The 24,160-nt window shown below is 49.3% G+C and overlaps 1 protein-coding gene across 3 annotated transcripts in view; it reads right to left on the bottom strand.

Annotated features, from left to right (window-relative positions):
• Positions 1-24,160, bottom strand: part of GLCCI1 (glucocorticoid induced 1) — a 130,552-nt gene that overhangs the window by 22,773 nt on the left and 83,619 nt on the right. For all 3 annotated transcript variants that reach the window (XM_063921307.1, XM_063921308.1, XM_063921306.1), the window contains exon 6: positions 16,323-16,536. In XM_063921307.1, the coding sequence (XP_063777377.1) occupies positions 16,323-16,536 (214 nt within the window). The remainder of the gene's footprint in view (positions 1-16,322; positions 16,537-24,160) is intronic.

The following is a 24,160-nucleotide window of genomic DNA, read 5'->3' as shown; positions in this document are numbered from 1 at the left end:
AGGACTCGCGTGCAGTGGTGCACCGACACCTGTTTTGGTTTTAGGAGGTCTCTGACTAGAGATGACAATTCCTTGGCCTTCTCCTCTGGGAGAAACACCTTTTTCTGTTCTGTGTCCAGAACCATCCCCAGGAACAGTAGACGTGTAGACACATAGTAGACACGTAGGAACCAGCTGCGACTTTGGAATATTCAGGATCCAGCCGTGCTGTTGTAGCACTTCCCGAGCTAGTGCTACTCCGATCAACAACTGTTCCCTGGACCTCACCTTTATAAGGAGATCGTCCAAGTACAGGATAATTATAACTCCCTTTTTTCGAAGGAGTATCATCATTTCGGCCATTACCTTGGTAAATACCCTCGGTGCCGTGGACAGACCAAACGGCAACGTCTGGAATTGGTAATGACAGTCCTGTACCACAAATCTGAGGTACTCCTGGTGAGGAGGGTAAATGGGGACATGCAGGTAAGCATCCTTGATGTACAGTGATACCATGTAATCCCCTTCGTCCAGGCTTGCAATAACCGCCCTGAGCGATTCCATTTTGAACTTGAACCTTCTTATATAAGTGTTCAAGGATTTCAAATTTAAAATGGGTCTCACCGAACCGTCCGGTTTCGGTACCACAAACATTGTGGAATAGTAACCCCGTCCCTGTTGAAGGAGGGGTACTTTGGTTATCACCTGCTGGGAGTACAGCTTGTGAATCGCCTCCAGCACCGCCTCCCTGTCTGGGGGAGTAGTTGGCAAGGCTGATTTGAGGAAACGGCAAGGGGGAGACATCTCGAATTCCAGCATGTACCCCTGAGATACCACTTGTAGAATCCAGGGATCCACCCGTGAGCGAACCCACTGGTCGCTGAAGTTCCGGAGACGGGCCCCCACCGCACCTGGCTCCACCTGTGGAGCCCCAGCGTCATGCGGTGGACTTAGAGGAAGCGGGAGAGGACTTTTGTTCCTGGGAACTTGCTGTTTGGTGCAGCTTTTTCCCCCTACCTCTGCCTCTGGGCAGAAAGGATGTGCCTTTAACCCGCTTGCCTTTCTGGGGCCGAAAGGACTGTACCTGATAATACGGTGCTTTCTTTGGCTGTGAGGGAACATGGGGTAAAAATGTCGACTTCCCAGCCGTCGCTGTGGAAACGAGGTCCGAGAGACCATCCCCAACAATTCCTCACCCTTGTAAGGCAAAACCTCCATGTGCCTTTTAGAATCCGCATCACCTGTCCACTGCCGAGTCCATAATACTCTCCTGGCAGAAATGGACATTGCATTTATTCTAGATGCCAGTTGGCAAATATCCCTCTGTGCATCTCTCATGTATAAGACTACGTCTTTAATATGCTCTACAGTTAGCAATATAGTGTCCCTGTCAAGGGTATCAATGTTATCAGACAGGGAATCTGACCACGCAGCTGCAGCACTGCACATCCATGCTGAAGCAATAGCCGGTCTCAGTATAATACCTGAGTGTGTATATACAGACTTCAGGATAGCCTCCTGCTTTCTATCCCCAGGCTCCTTTAGAGCGGCCGTATCCGGAGACGGTAGTGCCACCTTCTTTGACAAGCGTGTGAGCGCTTTATCCACCCTAGGGGATGTCTCCCAACGTATCCCATCCTCTGGCAGGAAAGGGTACGCCCTTAGTAACTTTTTGGAAATTACCAGTTTCTTATCGGGGGAAACCCACGCCTCATCACACACTTCATTTAACTCTTCAGAAGGGGGAAAAACCACAGGTTGCTTTTTCTCCCCAAACATAATACCCTTTTTTGTGGTACCAGGGTTAATGTCAGAAATGTGCAACACATTTTTCATTGCCGTAATCATGTAACGGATGGCCCTATTGGAATGTACACTAGTCTCATCGTCGTCGACACTGGAGTCAGTATCCGTGTCGACATCTGTGTCTGCCATCTGAGGTAGCAGGCGTTTTTGAGCCCCTGATGGCTTTTGAGACGCCTGGTCAGGCACGGACTGAGAAGCCGGCTGTCCCACATCTGCTATGTCATCAAACCTCTTATGTAAGGAGTTGACATTGTCACGTAATTCCTTCCACATATCCATCCACACAGGTGTCGACCCCGCAGGGGGTGACATCACATTTATCGGCACCTGCTCCGCCTCCACATAAGCCTCCTCATCAAACATGTCGACACAGCAGTACCGACACTCCGCACACACACAGGGAATGCTCTGACTGAGGACAGGACCCCACAAAGTCCTTTGGGGAGACAGAGAGAGAGTATGCCAGCACACACCACAGCGCTATAAATCACAGGGATGTACACTATAATGAGTGATTTTACCCTATAGCAGCTATATATATAGTATTTGCGCCTAAATTTAGTGCCCCCCCTCTCTTTTTTACCCTATTGAGCCTGGAAACTGCAGGGGAGAGCCTGGGGAGCGTCCTTCCAGCGGAGCTGTGAGAGGAAATGGCGCCAGTGTGCTGAGGGAGATAGCCCCGCCCCCTTCACGGCGGACTTCTCCCGCTTTTTTTATGGATATATGGCAGGGGATTCTACACATATATAGTCTTAATGACTATATTATGTGTATTTTTTTGCCAATGTAAGGCAATCTTATTGCAGCCCAGGGCGCCCCCCCCCCCCCCCAGCGCCCTGCACCCATCAGTGACCGGAGTGTGAGGTGTGCATGGGGAGCAATGGCGCACAGCTGCAGTGCTGTCCGCTACCTTAATGAAGACCGGAGTCTTCAGCCGCCGATTTCCTGGACGTTCTCCTTGCTTCTGGCTCTGCAAGGGGGACGGCGGCGCGGCTCCAGGACCGGATGACCGAGGCTGGGCCTGTGTTCGATCCCTCTGGAGCTAATGGTGTCCAGTAGCCTAGAAGCCCAAGCTAGCTGCAAGCAGGTAGGTTCGCTTCTCTCCCCTAAGTCCCTCGTAGCAGTGAGTCTGTTGCCAGCAGATCTCACTGAAAATAAAAAACCTAAATATACTTTCTTTTCTAGAAGCTCAGGAGAGCCCCTAGTGTGCATCCAGCTCGAGCCGGGCACAGATTCTAACTGAGGTCTGGAGGAGGGGCATAGAGGGAGGAGCCAGTGCACACCAGGTAGTCCTAATTCTTTCTTAGAGTGCCCAGTCTCCTTCGGAGCCCGCTATTCCCCATGGTCCTTACGGAGTTCCCAGCATCCACTAGGACGTCAGAGAAATATATATATATATATATATATATACATATACACACACACACACACACATATATATATATACATACACACACACACAGTCCGTGTGCCTGTGCAATAACTGAGGGGCATCCAATGATCAGCACTATAGGATGCCCCTTAGTTATTGCACAGGCATATTTAGAACAGAAGTAATAAATAGGCAGTAACCTATCACAGACAGGCGGAATGATCAGCCCAATGTAGAGGTCTGCAATCTAACCGAGCTCCCCATTTATATTAGAGAAGGGAATTGTCTCGGGGATGGTTTTCCGATGATCAGCATCACAATTAGTAGCACCTGGCTACAAATAAGATTACAGCAGCTATTTCGGCTACAGGTCTTAAAAATAAGATTTTACTTACCGATAAATCTATTTCTCGTAGTCCGTAGTGGATGCTGGGGACTCCGTCAGGACCATGGGGAATAGCGGCTCCGCAGGAGACAGGGCACAAAAGTAAAAGCTTTAGGATCAGGTGGTGTGCACTGGCTCCTCCCCCTATGACCCTCCTCCAAGCCTCAGTTAGGATACTGTGCCCGGACGAGCGTACACAATAAGGAAGGATTTTGAATCCCGGGTAAGACTCATACCAGCCACACCAATCACACTGTACAACCTGTGATCTGAACCCAGTTAACAGCATGATAACAGCGGAGCCTCTGAAAAGATGGCTCACAACAATAATAACCCGATTTTTGTACCAATAACTATGTACAAGTATTGCAGACAATCCGCACTTGGGATGGGCGCCCAGCATCCACTACGGACTACGAGAAATAGATTTATCGGTAAGTAAAATCTTATTTTCTCTAACGTCCTAGTGGATGCTGGGGACTCCGTCAGGACCATGGGGATTATACCAAAGCTCCCAAACGGGCGGGAGTGCGCGGATGACTCTGCAGCACCGAATGAGAGAACTCCAGGACCTCTTTAGCCAGGGTATCAAATTTGTAGAATTTTACAAACGTGTTCTCCCCCGACCACGTAGCTGCTCGGCAGAGTTGTAATGCCGAGACCCCTCGGGCAGCCGCCCAGGATGAGCCCACCTTCCTTGGGGAATGGGCATTTACATATTTTGGCTGTGGCAGGCCTGCCACAGAATGTGCAAGCTGAATTGTACTACACATCCAACTAGCAATCGTCTGCTTAGAAGCAAGAGCACCCAGTTTGTTGGGTGCATACAGGATAACAGCAAGTCAGTTTTCCTGACTCCAGCCGTCCTGGAAACCGATATTTTCAGGGCCCTGACAACATCTAGCAACTTGGAGTCCTCCAAGTCCCTAGTAGCCGCAGGTACCACAATAAGCTGGTTCAGGTGAAACGCTGACACCACCTTAGGGAGAAACTGGGGACGAGTCCGCAGCTCTGCCCTGTCCGAATGGACAATCAGATATGGGCTTTTGTGAGACAAAGCCGCCAATTCTGACACTCGCCTGGCCGAGGCCAGGGCCAACATCATGGTCACTTTCCATGTGAGATATTTCAAATCCACAGATTTGAGCGGTTTAAACCAATGTGATTTGAGGAATCCCAGCACTACGTTGAGATCCCACAGTGCCACTGGAGGCACAAAAGGGGGTTGTATATGCAGTACTCCCTTGACAAACTTCTGGACTTCAGGAACTGAAGCCAATTCTTTCTGGAAGAAAATCGACAGGGCCGAAATTTGAACCTTAATGGACCCCAATCTGAGGCCCATAGACACTCCTGTTTGCAGGAAATGCAGGAATCGACCGAGTTGAAATTTCTTCGTGGGGCCTTCCTGGCCTCACACCACGCAACATATTTTCGCCACATGTGGTGATAATGTTGTGCGGTCACGTCCTTCCCGGCTTTGACCAGGGTAGGAATGACCTCTTCCGGAATGCCTTTTTCCCTTAGGATCCGGCGTTCAACCGCCATGCCGTCAAACGCAGCCGCGGTAAGTCTTGGAACAGACATGGTACGTGCTGAAGCAAGTCCCTTCTTAGCGGCAGAGGTCATGAGTCCTCTGTGAGTATCTCTTGAAGTTCCGGGTACCAAGTCCTTCTTGGCCAATCCGGAGCCACGAGTATAGTTCTTACTCCTCTACGTCTTATAATTCTCAATACCTTGGGTATGAGAAGCAGAGGAGGAAACACATACACCGACTGGTACGCCCACGGTGTTACCAGAACGTCCACAGCTATTGCCTGGAAGTCTCTTGACCTGGCGCAATACCTGTCCAGTTTTTTGTTCAGGCGGGACGCCATCATGTACACCTTTGGTCTTTCCCAACGGTTCACAATCATGTGGAAAACTTCCCGATGAAGTCCCCACTCTCCCGGGTGGAGGTCGTGCCTGCTGAGGAAGTCTGCTTCCCAGTTGTCCACTCCCGGAATGAACACTGCTGACAGTGCTATCGCATGATTTTCCGCCCAGCGAAAAATCCTTGCAGTTTTTGCCATTGCCCTCCTGCTTCTTGTGCCGCCCTGTCTGTTTACGTGGGCGACTGCCGTGATGTTGTCCCACTGGATCAATACCGGCTGACCTTGAAGCAGAGGTCTTGCTAAGCTTAGAGCATTATAAATTGCCCTTAGCTCCAGTATATTTATGTGGAGAAAAGTCTCCAGACTTGATCACACTCCCTGGAAATTTTTTCCCTGTGTGACTGCTCCCCAGGCTCTCAGGCTGGCCTCCGTGGTCACCAGCATCCAATCCTGAATGCCGAATCTGCGGCCCTCTAGAAGATGAGCCCTCTGTAACCACCACAGGAGAGAGACCCTTGTCCTTGGAGATAGGGTTATCCGCTGATGCATCTGAAGATGCGATCCGGACCATTTGTCCAGCAGATCCCACTGAAAAGTTCTTGCGTGGAATCTGCCGAATGGAATCGCTTCGTAATAAGCCACCATTTTTCCCAGGACTCTTGTGCAATGATGCACTGACACTTTTCCTGGTTTTAGGAGGTTCCTGACTAGCTCGGATAACTCCCTGGCTTTCTCCTCCGGGAGAAACACCTTTTTCTGGACTGTGTCCAGAATCATCCCTAGGAACAGCAGACGTGTCGTCGGAAACAACTGCGGTTTTGGAATATTTAGAATCCACCCGTGCTGTCGTAGAACTACTTGAGATAGTGCTACTCCGACCTCCAACTGTTCTCTGGACCTTGCTCTTATCAGGAGGTCGTCCATTTTCTTCGAAGAAGAATCATCATTTCGGGCATTACCTTGGTAAAGACCCGGAGTGCCGTGGACAATCCAAACGGCAGCGTCTGAAACTGATAGTGACAGTTCTGTACCACGAACCTGAGATACCCTTGGTGAGAAGGGCAAATTGGGACATGGAGGTAAGCATCCCTGATGTCCCGGGACACCATATAGTCCCCTTCTTCCTGGTTCGCTATCACTGCTCTGAGTGACTCATCTTGATTTGAACCTTTGTAAGTGTTCAAATATTTCAGATTTAGAATATGTCTCACCGAGCCTTCTGGTTTCAGTACCACAATATAGTGTGGAATAATACCCCTTTCCTTGTTGTAGGAGGGGTACTTTGATTATCACCTGCTGGGAATACAGCTTGTGAATTGTTTCCAATACTGCCTCCCTGTCGGAGGGAGACGTTGGTAAAGCAGACTTCAGGAACCTGCGAGGGGAAACGTCTCGACTTTCCAATCTGTACCCCTGGGATACTACTTGTAGGATCCAGGGGTCCTGTACGGCTCCAGCGTCATGCTGAGAACTTGGCAGAAGCGGTGGAAGGCTTCTGTTCCTGGGAATGGGCTGCCTGCTGCAGTCTTCTTCCCTTTCCTCTATCCCTGGGCAGATATGCTTATGGGGACGAAAGGACTGAGGCTGAAAAGACGGTGTCTTTTTCTGCATAGATGTGACTTAGGGTAAAAACGGTGGATTTCCCAGCAGTTGCCGTGGCCACCAGGTCCGATGGACCGACCCCAAATAACTCCTCCCCTTTATACGGCAATACATCTTTGTGCCGTTTGGAATCTTCATTTTTCGGCATCTGCAAGGGGGTCGGCGGCGCGGCTCCGGGACGAACCCCAGGGTGAGACCTGTGTTCCGACTCCCTCTGGAGCTAATGGTGTCCAGTAGCCTAAGAAGCCAATCCATCCTGCACGCAGGTGAGTTCACTTCTCTCCCCTAAGTCCCTCGATGCAGTGAGCCTGTTGCCAGCAGGACTCACTGAAAATAAAAAACCTTACTCTAAGCAGCTCTTTAGGAGAGCCACCTAGATTGCACCCTTCTCGGCCGGGCACAAAAATCTAACTGAGGCTTGGAGGAGGGTCATAGGGGGAGGAGCCAGTGCACACCACCTGATCCTAAAGCTTTTACTTTTGTGCCCTGTCTCCTGCGGAGCCGCTATTCCCCATGGTCCTGACGGAGTCCCCAGCATCCACTAGGACGTTAGAGAAAAGTATTATTTATAAAATTGTATGGGCATTTACATCCACTATGTGGCAGAACACAGGACAAGCTCTGGGGATCTGGGCGCGGCTGTGGCGGGGAGACACTTCTGTGACATCACGCGCAGAGAAGGCTCCGGGGCTCAGAGAGTATGCGGCGCAGGGAGGACTATGAAAGCCTTCCGCTGTGCCGCTTTCATACACATCTATGCCGGTGGCCGCAGCAGCTTTTGTTCCACCTGCGCCGCGGCTAGGGAGTGGGGATTGTTGATGTCGGAGGGGGCAGGCGGACTGGCAGCAGGACATAGGACCATACTTGCCTACTTTTGAAAGAGCATTTCAGGGAGATTGTGAAATTAACACCTATAAGCGCGGACGTGTACTGCTGCTTCCGAGAGGCGTGTCATGAAAATGACTTACATCAAAGGTAAATGAGCCCCAAAGTTAGTATACTGTATACACGTATACTGTAAGTGGCCATGAGAAACCTTATTTAAAATTAATGTAGCCATAGGGATCATTGTGCCTTATAACCAATACAGGGAAATGGCGCTGATGATCCCCTTTGAATGTATATATCTCTAATTTATCATTTCCCCAAGAAGGTAACAGCTACATAATGGGGGGTAAGGTAAAATCAGGGAGATTGCTGCTATTTCAGGGAGTCTCCTGCAGAATGAGGGAGGGTAGGCAACTATGCATAGGACGCTGCAGTAAATAAGATTTTACTTACCGATAAATCTATTTCTCGGAGTCCGTAGTGGATGCTGGGGTTCCTGAAAGGACCATGGGGAATAGCGGCTCCGCAGGAGACAGGGCACAAAAAGTAAAGCTTTTCCGATCAGGTGGTGTGCACTGGCTCCTCCCCCTATGACCCTCCTCCAGACTCCAGTTAGGTACTGTGCCCGGACGAGCGTACACAATAAGGGAGGATTTTGAATCCCGGGTAAGACTCATACCAGCCACACCAATCACACCGTACAACTTGTGATCTAAACCCAGTTAACAGTATGATAACAGCGGAGCCTCTGAAAGATGGCTTCCTTCAACAATAACCCGAATTAGTTAACAATAACTATGTACAACTTATGCAGATAATCCGCACTTGGGATGGGCGCCCAGCATCCACTACGGACTCCGAGAAATAGATTTATCGGTAAGTAAAATCTTATTTTCTCTATCGTCCTAGTGGATGCTGGGGTTCCTGAAAGGACCATGGGGATTATACCAAAGCTCCCAAACGGGCGGGAGAGTGCGGATGACTCTGCAGCACCGAATGAGAGAACTCCAGGTCCTCCTTAGCCAGAGTATCAAATTTGTAAAATTTTACAAACGTGTTCTCCCCTGACCACGTAGCTGCTCGGCAAAGTTGTAATGCCGAGACCCCTCGGGCAGCCGCCCAAGATGAGCCCACCTTCCTTGTGGAGTGGGCCTTTACAGATTTAGGCTGTGGCAAGCCTGCCACAGAATGTGCAAGTTGGATTGTGCTACAGATCCAACGAGCAATCGTCTGTTTAGACGCAGGAGCACCCATCTTGTTGGGTGCATACAATATAAACAACGAGTCAGATTTTCTGACTCCAGCTGTCCTTGCAATATATATTTTTAATGCTCTGACAACGTCCAGTAACTTGGAGTCCTCCAAGTCACTTGTAGCCGCAGGCACTACAATAGGCTGGTTCAGATGAAATGCTGACACCACCTTAGGGAGAAAATGCGGACGAGTCCGCAGTTCTGCCCTGTCCGAATGGAAAATCAGATATGGGCTTTTGTAAGATAAAGCTGCCAATTCTGACACTCTCCTGGCAGAAGCCAGGGCTAGAAGCATGGTCACTTTCCATGTGAGATATTTCAAATCCACCTTTTTTAGTGGTTCAAACCAATGAGATTTTAGGAAGTCCAAAACCACATTTAGATCCCACGGTGCCACTGGAGGCACCACAGGAGGCTGTATATGCAGCACTCCCTTAACAAAGGTCTGGACTTCAGGGACTGAAGCCAATTCTTTTTGAAAGAAAATCGACAGGGCCGAAATTTGAACCTTAATAGATCCCAATTTGAGACCCATTGACAATCCTGATTGCAGGAAATGTAGGAATCGACCCAGTTGAAATTCCTCCGTCGGAGCACTCCGATCTTCGCACCACGCAACATATTTTCGCCAAATTCGGTGATAATGTTGCACGGTTACTTCCTTCCTTGCTTTAATCAAAGTAGGAATGACTTCTTCCGGCATGCCTCTTTCCTTTAGGATCCGGCGTTCAACCGCCATGCCGTCAAACGCAGCCGCGGTAAGTCTTGAAACAGACAGGGACCCTGCTGAAGCAAGTCCCTCCTTAGAGGTAGAGGCCACTGATCTTCCGTGATCATCTCTTGAAGTTCCGGGTACCAAGTCCTCCTTGGCCAATCCGGAACCACTAGTATCGTTCTTACGCCTCTTTGCCGTATAATTCTCAATACTTTTGGTATGAGAGGCAGAGGAGGAAACACATACACCGACTGGTACACCCAAGGCGTTACCAGCGCGTCCACAGCTATTGCCTGCGGATCTCTTGACCTGGCGCAATACCTGTCCAGTTTTTTGTTGAGGCGAGACGCCATCATGTCCACCATTGGTCTTTCCCAACGGGTTACCAGCATGTGGAAGACTTCTGGATGAAGTCCCCACTCTCCCGGGTGAAGATCGTGTCTGCTGAGGAAGTCTGCTTCCCAGTTGTCCACTCCCGGGATGAACACTGCTGACAGTGCTATCACATGATTCTCTGCCCAGCGAAGAATCCTTGCAGCTTCTGCCATTGCCCTCCTGCTTCTTGTGCCGCCCTGTCTGTTCACATGGGCGACTGCCGTGATGTTGTCCGACTGGATCAATACCGGTTTTCCCTGAAGCAGAGGTTCTGCCTGGTTTAGAGCATTGTATATTGCTCTTAGTTCCAGAATGTTTATGTGAAGAGACGTTTCCAGGCTCGTCCATACTCCCTGGAAGTTTCTTCCTTGTGTGACTGCTCCCCAGCCTCTCAGGCTGGCGTCCGTGGTCACCAGGATCCAATCCTGTATGCCGAATCTGCGGCCCTCCAATAGATGAGCACACTGCAACCACCACAGAAGAGACACCCTTGTCCTTGGAGACAGGGTTATCCGTAGGTGCATCTGAAGATGCGACCCTGACCATTTGTCCAACAGATCCCTTTGGAAAATTCTTGCGTGGAATCTGCCGAATGGAATCGCTTCGTAAGAAGCCACCATTTTTCCCAGGACTCTTGTGCATTGATGTACAGACACCTTTCCTGGTTTTAGGAGGTTCCTGACAAGCTCGGATAACTCCTTGGCTTTTTCCTCCGGGAGAAAAACCTTTTTCTGAACCGTGTCCAGAATCATCCCTAGGAACAGCAGACGAGTTGTCGGCATTAACTGGGATTTTGGAATATTCAGAATCCACCCGTGCTGTTTTAGCACTTCTTGAGACAGTGCTAATCCCATCTCTAGCTGTTCTCTGGACCTCGCCCTTATTAGGAGATCGTCCAAGTATGGGATAATTAATACGCCTTTTCTTCGAAGAAGAATCATCATCTCGGCCATTACCTTTGTAAAGATCCGAGGTGCCGTGGACAATCCGAACGGCAGCGTCTGAAACTGATAGTGACAGTTTTGTACAACGAACCTGAGGTACCCCTGGTGTGAGGGGTAAATTGGAACGTGGAGATACGCATCCTTGATGTCCAAGGATACCATAAAGTCCCCCTCTTCCAGGTTCGCTATCACTGCTCTGAGTGACTCCATTTTGAACTTGAACTTCTTTATGTACAGGTTCAAGGACTTCAGATTTAGAATAGGCCTTACCGAGCCATCCGGCTTCGGTACCACAAAAAGAGTGGAATAATACCCCTTCCCTTGTTGCAGAAGAGGTACCTTGACTATCACCTGCTGAGAGTACAGCTTGTGAATGGCTTCCAACACCGTCTCCCTTTCGGAGGGGGACGTTGGTAAAGCAGACCTCAGGAAACGGCGAGGTGGATCTGTCTCTAATTCCAACCTGTATCCCTGAGATATTATCTGCAGGATCCAGGGATCTACTTGCGAGTGAGCCCACTGCGCGCTGTAATTTTTGAGACGACCGCCCACCGTCCCCGAGTCCGCTTGAGAAGCCCCAGCGTCATGCTGAGGCTTTTGTAGAAGCCGGGGAGGGCTTCTGATCCTGGGAAGGAGCTGCGTGTTGCTGTCTCTTCCCTCGACCTTTGCCTCGTGGCAAATATGAATAGCCCTTTGCTCTCTTATTTTTAAAGGAACGAAAGGGCTGCGGTTGAAAAGTCGGTGCCTTTTTCTGTTGGGGAGTGACTTGAGGTAGAAAGGTGGATTTCCCGGCTGTAGCCGTGGCCACCAAATCTGATAGACCGACTCCAAATAACTCCTCCCCCTTATACGGCAAAACTTCCATATGCCGTTTTGAATCCGCATCGCCTGTCCACTGTCGCGTCCATAAAGCTCTTCTGGCCGAAATGGACATAGCACTTACCCGTGATGCCAGTGTGCATATATCCCTCTGTGCATCACGCATATAAAGAAATGCATCCTTTATTTGTTCTAACGACAGTAAAATATTGTCCCTGTCCAGGGTATCAATATTTTCAATCAGGGATTCTGACCAAACTACCCCCGCACTGCCCATCCAGGCAGTTGCTACAGCTGGTCGTAGTATAACACCTGCATGTGTGTATATACTTTTTTGGATATTTTCCATCCTCCTATCTGATGGATCTTTAAGTGCGGCCGTCTCAGGAGAGGGTAACGCCACTTGTTTAGATAAGCGTGTTAGCGCCTTGTCCACCCTAGGAGGTGTTTCCCAGCGCTCCCTAACCTCTGGCGGGAAAGGGTATAATGCCAATAATTTCTTTGAAATTATCAGCTTTTTATCAGGGGCAACCCACGCTTCATTACACACGTCATTTAGTTCTTCTGATTCAGGAAAAACTATAGGTAGTTTTTTCATACCCCACATAATACCCTGTTTAGTGGTACCTGTAGTATCAGCTAAATGTAACGCCTCCTTCATTGCCAAAATCATATAACGTGTGGCCCTACTGGAAAATACGGTTGATTCGTCACCGTCACCACTGGAGTCATCGCCTGTGTCTGGGTCTGTGTCGACCGACTGAGGCAAAGGGCGTTTCACAGCCCCTGACGGTGTTTGAGTCGCCTGGACAGGCACTAATTGATTGTCCGGCCGTCTCATGTCGTCAAACGACTGCTTTAGCGTGTTGACACTATCCCGTAGTTCCATAAATAAAGGCATCCATTCTGGTGTCGACCCCCTAGGAGGTGACATCCCCATATTTGGCAATTGCTCCGCCTCCACACCAATATCGTCCTCATACATGTCGACACACACGTACCGACACACAGCAGACACACAGGGAATGCTCCTAATGAAGACAGGACCCACTAGCCCTTTGGGGAGACAGAGGGAGAGTTTGCCAGCACACACCAAAAGCGCTATATATATATCAGGGATAGCCTTATAATAAGTGCTCCCCTATAGCTGCTTTGTTATATAAAAATATCGCCATAAATTTGCCCCCCCTCTCTGTTTTACCCTGTTTCTGTAGTGCAGTGCAGGGGAGAGACCTGGGAGCCGTCCTGACCAGCGGAGCTGTGAGAGGAAATGGCGCCGTGTGCTGAGGAGATAGGCCCCGCCCCTTTTCCGGCGGGCTCGTCTCCCGCTATTTTGAGAAATCAGGCAGGGGTTAAATATCTCCATATAGCCTCTAGGGCTATATGTGAGGTATTTTTAGCCTTTATAGGTACTCATTTTGCCTCCCAGGGCGCCCCCCTCCCAGCGCCCTGCACCCTCAGTGACTGCCGTGTGAAGTGTGCTGAGAGGAAAATGGCGCACAGCTGCAGTGCTGTGCGCTACCTTTAGAAGACTGCAGGAGTCTTCAGCCGCCGATTCTGGACCTCTTCTGTCTTCAGCATCTGCAAGGGGGCCGGCGGCGCGGCTCCGGTGACCATCCAGGCTGTACCTGTGATCGTCCCTCTGGAGCTTGATGTCCAGTAGCCAAGAAGCCAATCCATCCTGCACGCAGGTGAGTTGACTCCTTCTCCCCTCAGTCCCTCGCTGCAGTGATCCTGTTGCCAGCAGGAATCACTGTAACATAAAAAACCTAGCTAAACTTTCTCTAAGCAGCTCTTTAGGAGAGCCACCTAGATTGCACCCTTCTCGGCCGGGCACAAAAATCTAACTGGAGTCTGGAGGAGGGTCATAGGGGGAGGAGCCAGTGCACACCACCTGATCGGAAAAGCTTTACTTTTTGTGCCCTGTCTCCTGCGGAGCCGCTATTCCCCATGGTCCTTTCAGGAACCCCAGCATCCACTAGGACGATAGAGAAAAAGGATTTTTTTCCCCTATCTACAGTGCATAGACTTGGTGCAGATGCAGTGGCATACCCCCAGCTGCACCTTTTTTTTATGGTCTGTACTGATTTTTGGCTTTCCAAGCTTCCATTGAAAGTATAGGAAAAGGGGCGTGGTCATGTCACTGAATCCGTGGCCACGCCCCCTTTCAAATTTGTAGCTATTATGTGTAAATTGTTGGAGGGTATGTTGCTGCAGATGCAGTGGGCCTATTTTGGGGTGTGGACCTGGAGCTGCAGCTCCACTGTTAATCCTGCTCTGGGAACACACAGCAGCCAAAGGGCAGAGCCTCCCATTGGATGTAATCTGTGTGGGAGGGCTTTTCTCGCCCAATCAGCTGAGAACTGGGTGTGACAGACCTGCTGCTAACCCAATGAGAGCTCCTAGCCCCGCCCAGCGTTATCCACACAGTCACAGGGTCACAGATCTGGGCTATTATATAGGAGATGTCTTTTTGGGATTGTAGTCGGTTGCTTTTAGTTTTCTTTCATTTATTCTTTTTTCCTGCTTTATAATACCTGTGGCCCACATTCAGACCCATCATATATCCTGGGTGTGGATCACTGGGTCGACCACTATTGGTAGACAGTGACTAGGTCGACTCCTGGAAGTTTCACACAGTCATAAGGTCGACACAGAAAAAGCAGGGTTTGAAGTTTTTTGGTGTAGTTTTCTTCATAAAGTGACCGGGAACCCCAATTAGTGCAGCATGTCGGGCAAGGTGCCTCGCTCCGCTACCGATGCGCTGAGCACAGGTTACTATTCCCAATCATAGTCCATGTGGATAGTAAAGTTTAAAAAAAAAAAAAAAAAAAAAAAAAAATTTAAAAAAATTTAAACTCATATTGACCATTTTATGTGTCGACCTTTGCCATGTCGACCTACTGACCATGTCGGCTAATAGTGGTCGACCTAATGACCATCAACCTAAGTGAGGTCGACCTAAAGACCGGATACCATATATTCATTCATTAGTGCAGTTACAAATACATAGCGCCTGATTCTTATTCAGACACAGTTGAGCAATATTTTTGTTCTGCGCCAGCGTCCACTGTCCGCACGCATATAGCGGCAGTTGCTATGGAGAATATCACTCTCAGAAAAGTCTGAAAACATATTAGGTCTTCCTAGGCGGTGAGTGGTAAGTGGCCAAGCGGTGGTTGCCAACTCAGGCCCACAATGGCTTACACCGGAGTCCATAGTCTGATGCCTTATGTTGCTTTATTTTAAGTAGACTGAATTACTATGGAGCCGGGGAGTAGGAGGAGGGTTACAAACACCCATAATGTAAATATCACAATAGATCTGTGCCACGCAAACAATAGTAGCGGCCATAAATCAAACAATGTACACGTCACACCCACTATTCTCTCTCTATATATATACATTTTCATTTTTTGTTTTTGTTTGTTTAGCAACAGTGGTGGAAAGTGTGACATACACAGAGAAACGAGCACTTCCGTAACCCAGCCGGCACAGAGCACACACAGCTTTTCGCTATAAGACATTTATATGCCACATGGAAACCATTCCCTTCATCTCCAAGGGCTGCGGAGCATTCAGTCAGGTGCTTATGTATACAGCGGGTCTTATGCAGATTTCCTTTTGCCTTATTTAGAACCGGTACTTCTGCTCAGTTTGTACCGGTAGTCAGGTGAGGTCACTGTGTGTAAGATATTCCTATTAGAATAGTTTGTCAGTGCTGGTCACATACAGGCTGACAGGTGCCTATAGATCAGTGTCCAACCAAGCAACACAGTGGTTAGCATAGAAGTCTGTCACAGAGCTGGTGGATACAGTAGATTCTGCCTGGGGCCCTTTCTGTGTTGAGTCTGTATGTTCTCCCTGTGTATGTTCTAGCGGTGTGTGGCTAGCATAATTTAATGTCTAACTTAAGGTGCCAGCTCCGTGTGTTATTGAAAATCAGATTCTATATAAATTCACACCAGCACATCGCCACAATAGAGAATAAAATATGAGTTGGAAGCTGGATCAGAATCTGCCGCTGCAGGGGAACCACAGGATGGAGAAGGAGGTAACCGCTCGATAACCATCACCCATTCAGAACGGAAGCACAAAGTGTGTGTCAGTGAGTTAGTATGGAATAATGGTGCCTCCCCAAGGTCGCATTCTCCATACCTCAACCATGCTTCTTCTGCTATGACCTGACAAAGCTGATTTCTCAAGCAATCTATGGAAGATGTTTGTAACGAGTAAATGGTAAGGAAATGCAGAGATGGAGGTGACACTACATGGCAGAGAAGACAGGTTCTGTACAGACACTTTGCACAAGAAAAGCGACAAAGGGCTAAATGCTAGGAGAGAGAGAGGTAGCCACCGGCAACACTCACCTTTGTCCCGATCAAACAGCAGGTCGTCTGTGGAGCACGGGCTGCCTTCCTGCGACTCGGGGGGGCAGGAGGGAGACGCACATGGGGAATGGTTGCTGCTGCAGCTGCTGCTCCGTCCGTGGACAGAAGGGGTCTGCGTGTCAATGCTGCGTGTGCTGCTGCTACGATATGTGGAGGGTAACGGTGCTCTGCGTCCATCTGGGATTTCCAAAGGCTGGATGGGAAAATGGGAGAGACATGTAAAACTCTGGTTTCTAGAATAAACAGACCTCAAGCTCCCAGCACACTGTACATGTGGAGTGTATAGGAAACAGTCATTAGGGAAGCTGTCCATCCTGTAACCATAGCGATAGCCGTATACAGTGTCTTCTATAACACAGCATCCACATTCCCACATTATTACTATTTGTTACCAGCTATTTATATAGTGCACACATATCCCGCAGGGGTGTGGTATGAGTTGCCGGCGGCCGGGTTCCCGACAGCCAGCTTGTCGACAGCGGGGTGAGCACAAATGAGCCCCTTGTGGGCTCGCTGCTCTCGCCACGCAGCAGGAACGGTGGACGTTATCTATTCTCCCTCCAAGGGGGTCGTGGACCCCAAGAGGGAGAAAAGGTGTCGGTATGCCGGTTGTCAGGATTCCGGCGCCGGTATACTGTGTGCCGGGACCCCAACAACAGGTATACCGAATACCACCCATCCCGCAGCGCTTTACAGAGAATATTTGGCCAGTCACATCAGTCCCTGCCCCAGTGGAGCTTACAATCTATATTCCCTACCACATGTACACGCACACAGTCACGCTAGGGTTAATTTTGCTGGGAGCCAATTAACCTACCAGTATAAGTTTGGATTATGGGAGGAAACCGGAGTACCCGGAGAAAACCCACACAAGAACGGGGAGAATATACAAACTCCACACAGTTAGAGCCATGGTGGGAATCGAACCCAAGACCTCAGTGCTGTGAGGCAGTAATGCTAACCATTACACCATGTGTGCATTCAGTGAGGAGCTGCAGGAGAGCCACTTATACCTCCAGTATTGCTGTATTCTGTGGTAGATGTGTACGCTATATAAATATCAGGTAACAATATATATATATATATATATATATATATATATATATATATATATATATATATAATAAGATTTTACTTACCGATAAATCTATTTCTCGTAGTCCGTAGTGGATGCTGGGGACTCCGTCAGGACCATGGGGATTAGCGGCTCCGCAGGAGACAGGGCACAAAAATAAAGCTTTAGGATCAGGTGGTGTGCACTGGCTCCTCCCCCTATGACCCTCCTCCAAGCCTCAGTTAGGATACTGTGCCCGGACGAGCGTACACAATAAGGAAGGATTTTGAATCCCGGGTAAGACTCATACCAGCCACACCAATCACACCGTACAACTTGTGATCTGAACCCAGTTAACAGTATGACAACGTAGGAGCCTCTGAACAGACGGCTCACAACAAGAACAACCCGATTTTTTTGTAACAATAACTATGTACAAGTATTGCAGACAATCCGCACTTGGGATGGGCGCCCAGCATCCACTACGGACTACGAGAAATAGATTTATCGGTAAGTAAAATCTTATTTTCTCTAAACGTCCTAGTGGATGCTGGGGACTCCGTCAGGACCATGGGGATTATACCAAAGCTCCCAAACGGGCGGGAGAGTGCGGATGACTCTGCAGCACCGAATGAGAGAACTCCAGGTCCTCTTTAGCCAGGGTATCAAATTTGTAGAATTTTACAAACGTGTTCTCCCCCGACCACGTAGCTGCTCGGCAGAGTTGTAATGCCGAGACCCCTCGGGCAGCCGCCCAGGATGAGCCCACCTTCCTTGTGGAATGGGCCTTGACAGATTTAGGCTGTGGCAGGCCTGCCACAGAATGTGCAAGTTGAATTGTGCTACAAATCCAACGAGCAATCGTCTGCTTAGAAGCAGGAGCACCCAGCTTGTTGGGTGCATACAGTATAAACAGCGAGTCAGATTTTCTGACTCCAGCCGTCCTTGAAATATATATTTTCAATGCCCTGACAACGTCCAGCAACTTGGAATCCTCCAAATCGCTAGTAGCCGCAGGCACCACAATAGGCTGGTTCAGGTGAAACGCTGACACCACCTTAGGCAGAAAATGAGGACGCGTCCGCAGTTCTGCCCTGTCCGAATGGAAAATCAGATATGGGCTTTTATACGATAAAGCCGCCAATTCTGACACTCTCCTGGCTGAAGCCAGGGCCAGTAGCATGGTTACTTTCCATGTAAGATATTTCAAATCCGCCGATTTGAGTGGCTCAAACCAATGGGATTTGAGAAAATCCAAAACTACATTAAGGTCCCACGGAGCCACTGGGGGCACAATCGGGGGCTGTATATGTAGTACTCCTTTTACAAAAGTCTGGACTTCAGGAACTGAAGCCAATTCTTTCTGGAAGAAAATCGACAGGGCCGAAATTTGAACCTTAATGGACCCCAACTTGAGGCCCATAGACAATCCTGTTTGCAGGAAATGTAGGAATCGACCCAATTGAAATTCCTCCGTGGGGGCCTTCCTGGCCTCGCACCACGCAACATATTTTCTCCAAATGCGGTGATAATGTTGTGCAGTCACCTCCTTCCTGGCTTTAACCAGTGTAGGGATGACCTCTTCCGGAATGCCTTTTTCCCTTAGAATTCGGCGTTCAACCGCCACGCCGTCAAACGCAGCCGCGGTAAGTCTTGGAATAGACACGGTCCCTGCTGAATCAGGTCCCGTCTTAGAGGTAGAGGCCACGGATTTTCCGTGAGCATCTCCTGAAGTTCCGGGTACCAAGTTCTTCTTGGCCAATCCGGAGCCACGAGTATCGTTCTTACTCCCCTTTGCCGTATAATTCTCAGTACTTTGGGTATGAGAGGCAGAGGAGGAAACACATACACTGACTGGAACACCCACGGTGTTACCAGAGCGTCCACAGCTATTGCCTGAGGGTCTCTTGACCTGGCGCAATACCTGTCCAGTTTTTTGTTGAGGCGAGACGCCATCATATCCACCTTTGGTTTTTCCCAACGGTTCACAATCATGTGGAAGACTTCTGGATGAAGTCCCCACTCTCCCGGGTGTAGATCGTGTCTGCTGAGGAAGTCTGCTTCCCAGTTGTCCACTCCCGGAATGAACACTGCTGACAGTGCTATCACATGATCTTCCGCCCAGCGAAGAATCCTTGCAGCTTCTGCCATTGCTCTCCTGCTTCTTGTGCCGCCCTGTCTGTTTACGTGGGCGACTGCCGTGATGTTGTCCGACTGGATCAACACCGGCCGACCCTGAAGCAGGGGTTTTGCCAGGCTTAGAGCATTGTAAATCGCTCTTAGCTCCAGTATATTTATGTGAAGAGACATCTCCAGGCTTGACCATACTCCCTGGAAGTTTCTTCCCTGTGTGACCGCTCCCCAGCCTCTCAGACTGGCATCCGTGGTCACCAGGACCCAGTCCTGTATGCCGAATCTGCGGCCTTGTAACAGATGAGCACTCTGTAACCACCACAGAAGAGACACCCTTGTCCGTGGCGATAAGGTTATCCGCTGATGCATCTGCAGATGCGATCCGGACCATTTGTCCAGCAGATCCCATTGAAAAGTTCGTGCGTGGAATCTGCCGAATGGGATTGCTTCGTAAGAAGCCACCATCTTTCCCAGGACTCTTGTGCATTGATGCACAGACACTTTTCCTGGTTTTAGGAGGTTCCTGACAAGTTCGGATAACTCCCTGGCTTTCTCCTCCGGAAGAAACACCTTTTTCTGAACCGTGTCCAGAATCATTCCCAGGAACAGCAGACGTGTTGTCGGGGTCAACTGAGATTTTGGGAAATTCAGAATCCACCCGTGTTGTTGCAGCACTACTTGGGTTAGTGCTACTCCGTCCTCCAGCTGTTCTCTGGACCTTGCCCTTATCAGGAGATCGTCCAAGTAAGGGATAATTAATACACCTTTTCTTCGTAGAAGAAACATAATTTCGGCCATTACCTTGGTAAAGACCCGAGGTGCCGTGGACAATCCAAACGGCAGCGTCTGAAACTGATAATGACAGTTTTGCACCACGAACCTGAGGTACCCTTGATGTGAAGGGCAAATTGGGACATGCAGGTAAGCATCCTTGATGTCCAGGGACACCATAAAGTCCCCTTCTTCCAGATTCGCTATCACTGCTCTGAGTGACTCCATCTTGAACTTGAATTTTTGTATGTACAGGTTCAAAGATTTCAGATTTAGAATAGGTCTTACCGAGCCGTCCGGCTTCGGTACCACAAATAGTGTGGAATAATACCCCTTTCCCTGTTGTAGGAGGGGTACCTTGACTATCACCTGCTGAGAATACAGCTTGTGAATGGCTTCCAATACCGTCGCCCTGTCTGAGGGAGACGTTGGCAGAGCAGACTTTAGGAACCGGCGAGGGGGAGACTTCTCGAATTCCAACCTGTAACCCTGAGATATTATCTGCAGGATCCAGGGGTCCACCTGTGAGCAAGCCCACTGCGCGCTGAAATTCTTGAGTCGACCCCCCACCGTTTCTGAGTCCGCTTGTAAAGCCCCAGCGTCATGCTGAGGGCTTTGCAGAACCCGCGGAGGGCTTCTGTTCCTGGGAAGGAGCTGCTTGCTGCCCTCTCTTACCCTTTCCTCTGCCTCGGGGCAGATATGACTGTCCTTTTGCCCGCTTGTTCTTATAGGACCGAAAGGACTGCGGCTGAAAAGACGGTGTCTTTTTCTGTTGGGAGGGGGTCTGAGGTAAAAAGGTGGATTTCCCGGCCGTTGCCGTGGCCACCAGATCCGATAGACCGACGCCAAATAATTCCTCCCCTTTATACGGCAATACTTCCATATGCCGTTTGGAATCCGCATCACCTGACCACTGTCGTGTCCATAAACTTCTTCTGGCAGATATGGACATCGCACTTACTCTCGATGCCAGAGTGCAAATATCCCTCTGAGCATCTCGCATATAAAGAAAAGCATCCTTTAATTGCTCTAAAGTCTGTAAAATACTGTCCCTATCCAGGGTATCAATATTTTCAGTCAGGGAATCCGACCAGATCACCCCAGCACTGCACATCCAGGCTGAGGCGATGGCTGGTCGCAGTATAACACCAGTATGTGTGTATATACTTTTTAGGGCATTTTCCAGCCTCCTATCAGCTGGATCCTTGAGGGCGGCCGTATCAGGAGACGGTAACGCCACTTGTTTTGATAAGCGTGTGAGCGCCTTATCCACCTTAGGGGGTGTTTCCCAGCGCGCCCTAACCTCTGGCGGGAAAGGGTATAATGCCAATAACTTTTTTGAAATTAGCACTTTTCTATCTGGGTTAACCCACGCTTCATCACATACATCATTCAATTTCTCTGATTCAGGAAAAACTACAGGTAGTTTTTTCACCCCCCACATAATACCCCTTTTTGTGGTACTTGCAGTATCAGAGATATGCAAAGCCTCCTTCATTGCCGTGATCATATAACGTGTGGCCCTACTTGAAAATACGTTTGTTTCTTCACCGTCGACACTAGATTCAGTGTCCGTGTCTGGGTCTGTGTCGACCGACTGAGGTAAAGGGCGTTTTACAGCCCCTTACGGTGTCTGAGACGCCTGGGCAGGTACCAACTGGTTTTCCGGCCGTCTCATGTCGTCAACTGATTTTTGTAATGTGCTGACATTATCACGTAATTCCATAAACAAAGCCATCCATTCCGGTGTCGACTCCCTGGGGGGTGACATCACCATTATCGGCAATTGCTCTGCCTCCACACCAACATCGTCCTCATACATGTCGACACACACGTACCGACACACAGCAGACACACAGGGAATGCTCTATTGAAGACAGGACCCCACTAGCCCTTTGGGGAGACAGAGGGAGAGTTTGCCAGCACACACCCAAGCGCTATAATATATATGGGAACAACCTTATATAAGTGTTGTATCCTTATAGCAGCTTAAATATATAAAATATCGCCAAAAAAAGTGCCCCCCCTCTCTGTTTTACCCTATTTCTGTAGTGCAGTGCAGGGGAGAGTCCTGGGAGCCTTCCTCACAGCGGAGCTGAGCAGGAAAATGGCGCTGTGTGCTGAGGAGAATAAGCCCCGCCCCCTATTCCGGCGGGCTTTTCTCCCGGAGTTTGAGATATCTGGCAGGGGTTAAATACATCCATATAGCCTCAAGGGCTATATGTGATGTATTTTTTAGCCATAAAAAGTATTATACATTGCTGCCCAGGGCGCCCCCAGCAGCGCCCTGCACCCTCCGTGACCTAATGGTGTGAAGTGTGTGACAACAATGGCGCACAGCTGCAGTGCTGTGCGCTACCTTCATGAAGACTGAAAAGCCTTCTGCCGCCGGTTTCTGGACCTTCAATCTTCAGCATCTGCAAGGGGGGTCGGCGGCGCGGCTCCGGGACGAACCCCAGGGTGAGACCTGTGTTCCGACTCCCTCTGGAGCTAATGGTGTCCAGTAGCCTAAGAAGCCAATCCATCCTGCACGCAGGTGAGTTGAACTTCTCTCCCCTAAGTCCCTCGATGCAGTGAGCCTGTTGCCAGCAGGACTTACTGAAAATAAAAAACCTAAAACTTTTTCTAAGCAGCTCCTTAAGAGAGCCACCTAGATTGCACCCTGCTCGGACGGGCACAAAAACCTAACTGAGGCTTGAAGGAGGGTCATAGGGGGGAGGAGCCAGTGCACACCACCTGATCCTAAAGCTTTATTTTTGTGCCCTGTCTCCTGCGGAGCCGCTAATCCCCATGGTCCTGACGGAGTCCCCAGCATCCACTAGGACGTTTAGAGAAATATATATATATATATATATATATATATATATAAAAAATGATAGGTAGAAGCCGATTGTTTCTAAGTGCAACTATTCCAATGGTCCGTTCCACCGTTTGAAACATCAAACCACTTATTCTTTCCTTATTGCATTCTGCTTGGAGCACAGGGGTAAACGTAGGAAATGCCAATATGGAGGGGTGGGTCCACTATGTGCGCAGGGGAGCATCACAGGAGAAGGAAGTTTTCACTCCCCCGTGTCGGCAGACAATATAATACATCTTGTCGATGTACGTTCCTGCTTCTCCTCGGGAATGAGGCGAAGCAGGAAGTGCTATGGTGGCACGATCCGTGCCGCTATAATACATCTGCCCTAAAGTTAACAAACCACATGTCATCTCCAGCAGCACAGCAATCAGATTATCCCCGTCCCTACGGAGCATGAGCTGTAGATCTGATATGCACGACATGGACTTGAATGTGAGGCAACAAAGATTAACTACTATAATGTGTTTCTAATCATGCCATGTATTTCACTGCACACCATACTTGCCTACCTGACCCTCTCCATGAGGGAGAAAATGTTCTGTTCCTGGACTTTCCTGGTAATGTATGATTGCCATCACCTGTGGTGAGCTAGTTAATTGATAAGAAAGGTGTTTCACCACAGGTGATGGCAATCATACATTACCAGGAAAGTCCAGGAACAGAGCATTTTCTCCCTCATGGAGAGGGTCAGGTAGGCAAGTATGCTGCACACATGTTGGGTTTATACTGTATAGGAGAAACGGCTCACATGGACAAGAGATCTATGGTGTCCTGCAGATTGTGGTGTCAGATCAGAGGAGGTAGTGACCTGCAGAACCACCTGTAACATATGCCTGACCCGTAAGATCAATGTTCCTGGTGTCTGGGGAAAGCAGCAGGACCAAGCACCTACCACGTGCACTCCCCGGCCAGGAGTTATCTAGCACTGGAATGGAACCCACCACCAGATATGAGCCGGGGCAAGTTACGAACAGTGCAGAGGTGACCAACAGAATC

The sequence above is a fragment of the Pseudophryne corroboree genome, chromosome 5, assembly GCF_028390025.1.
Source record: "Pseudophryne corroboree isolate aPseCor3 chromosome 5, aPseCor3.hap2, whole genome shotgun sequence".
Classification (NCBI taxonomy): domain Eukaryota; kingdom Metazoa; phylum Chordata; class Amphibia; order Anura; family Myobatrachidae; genus Pseudophryne; species Pseudophryne corroboree.
This window is presented reverse-complemented; position numbering and strand designations above follow the sequence as displayed.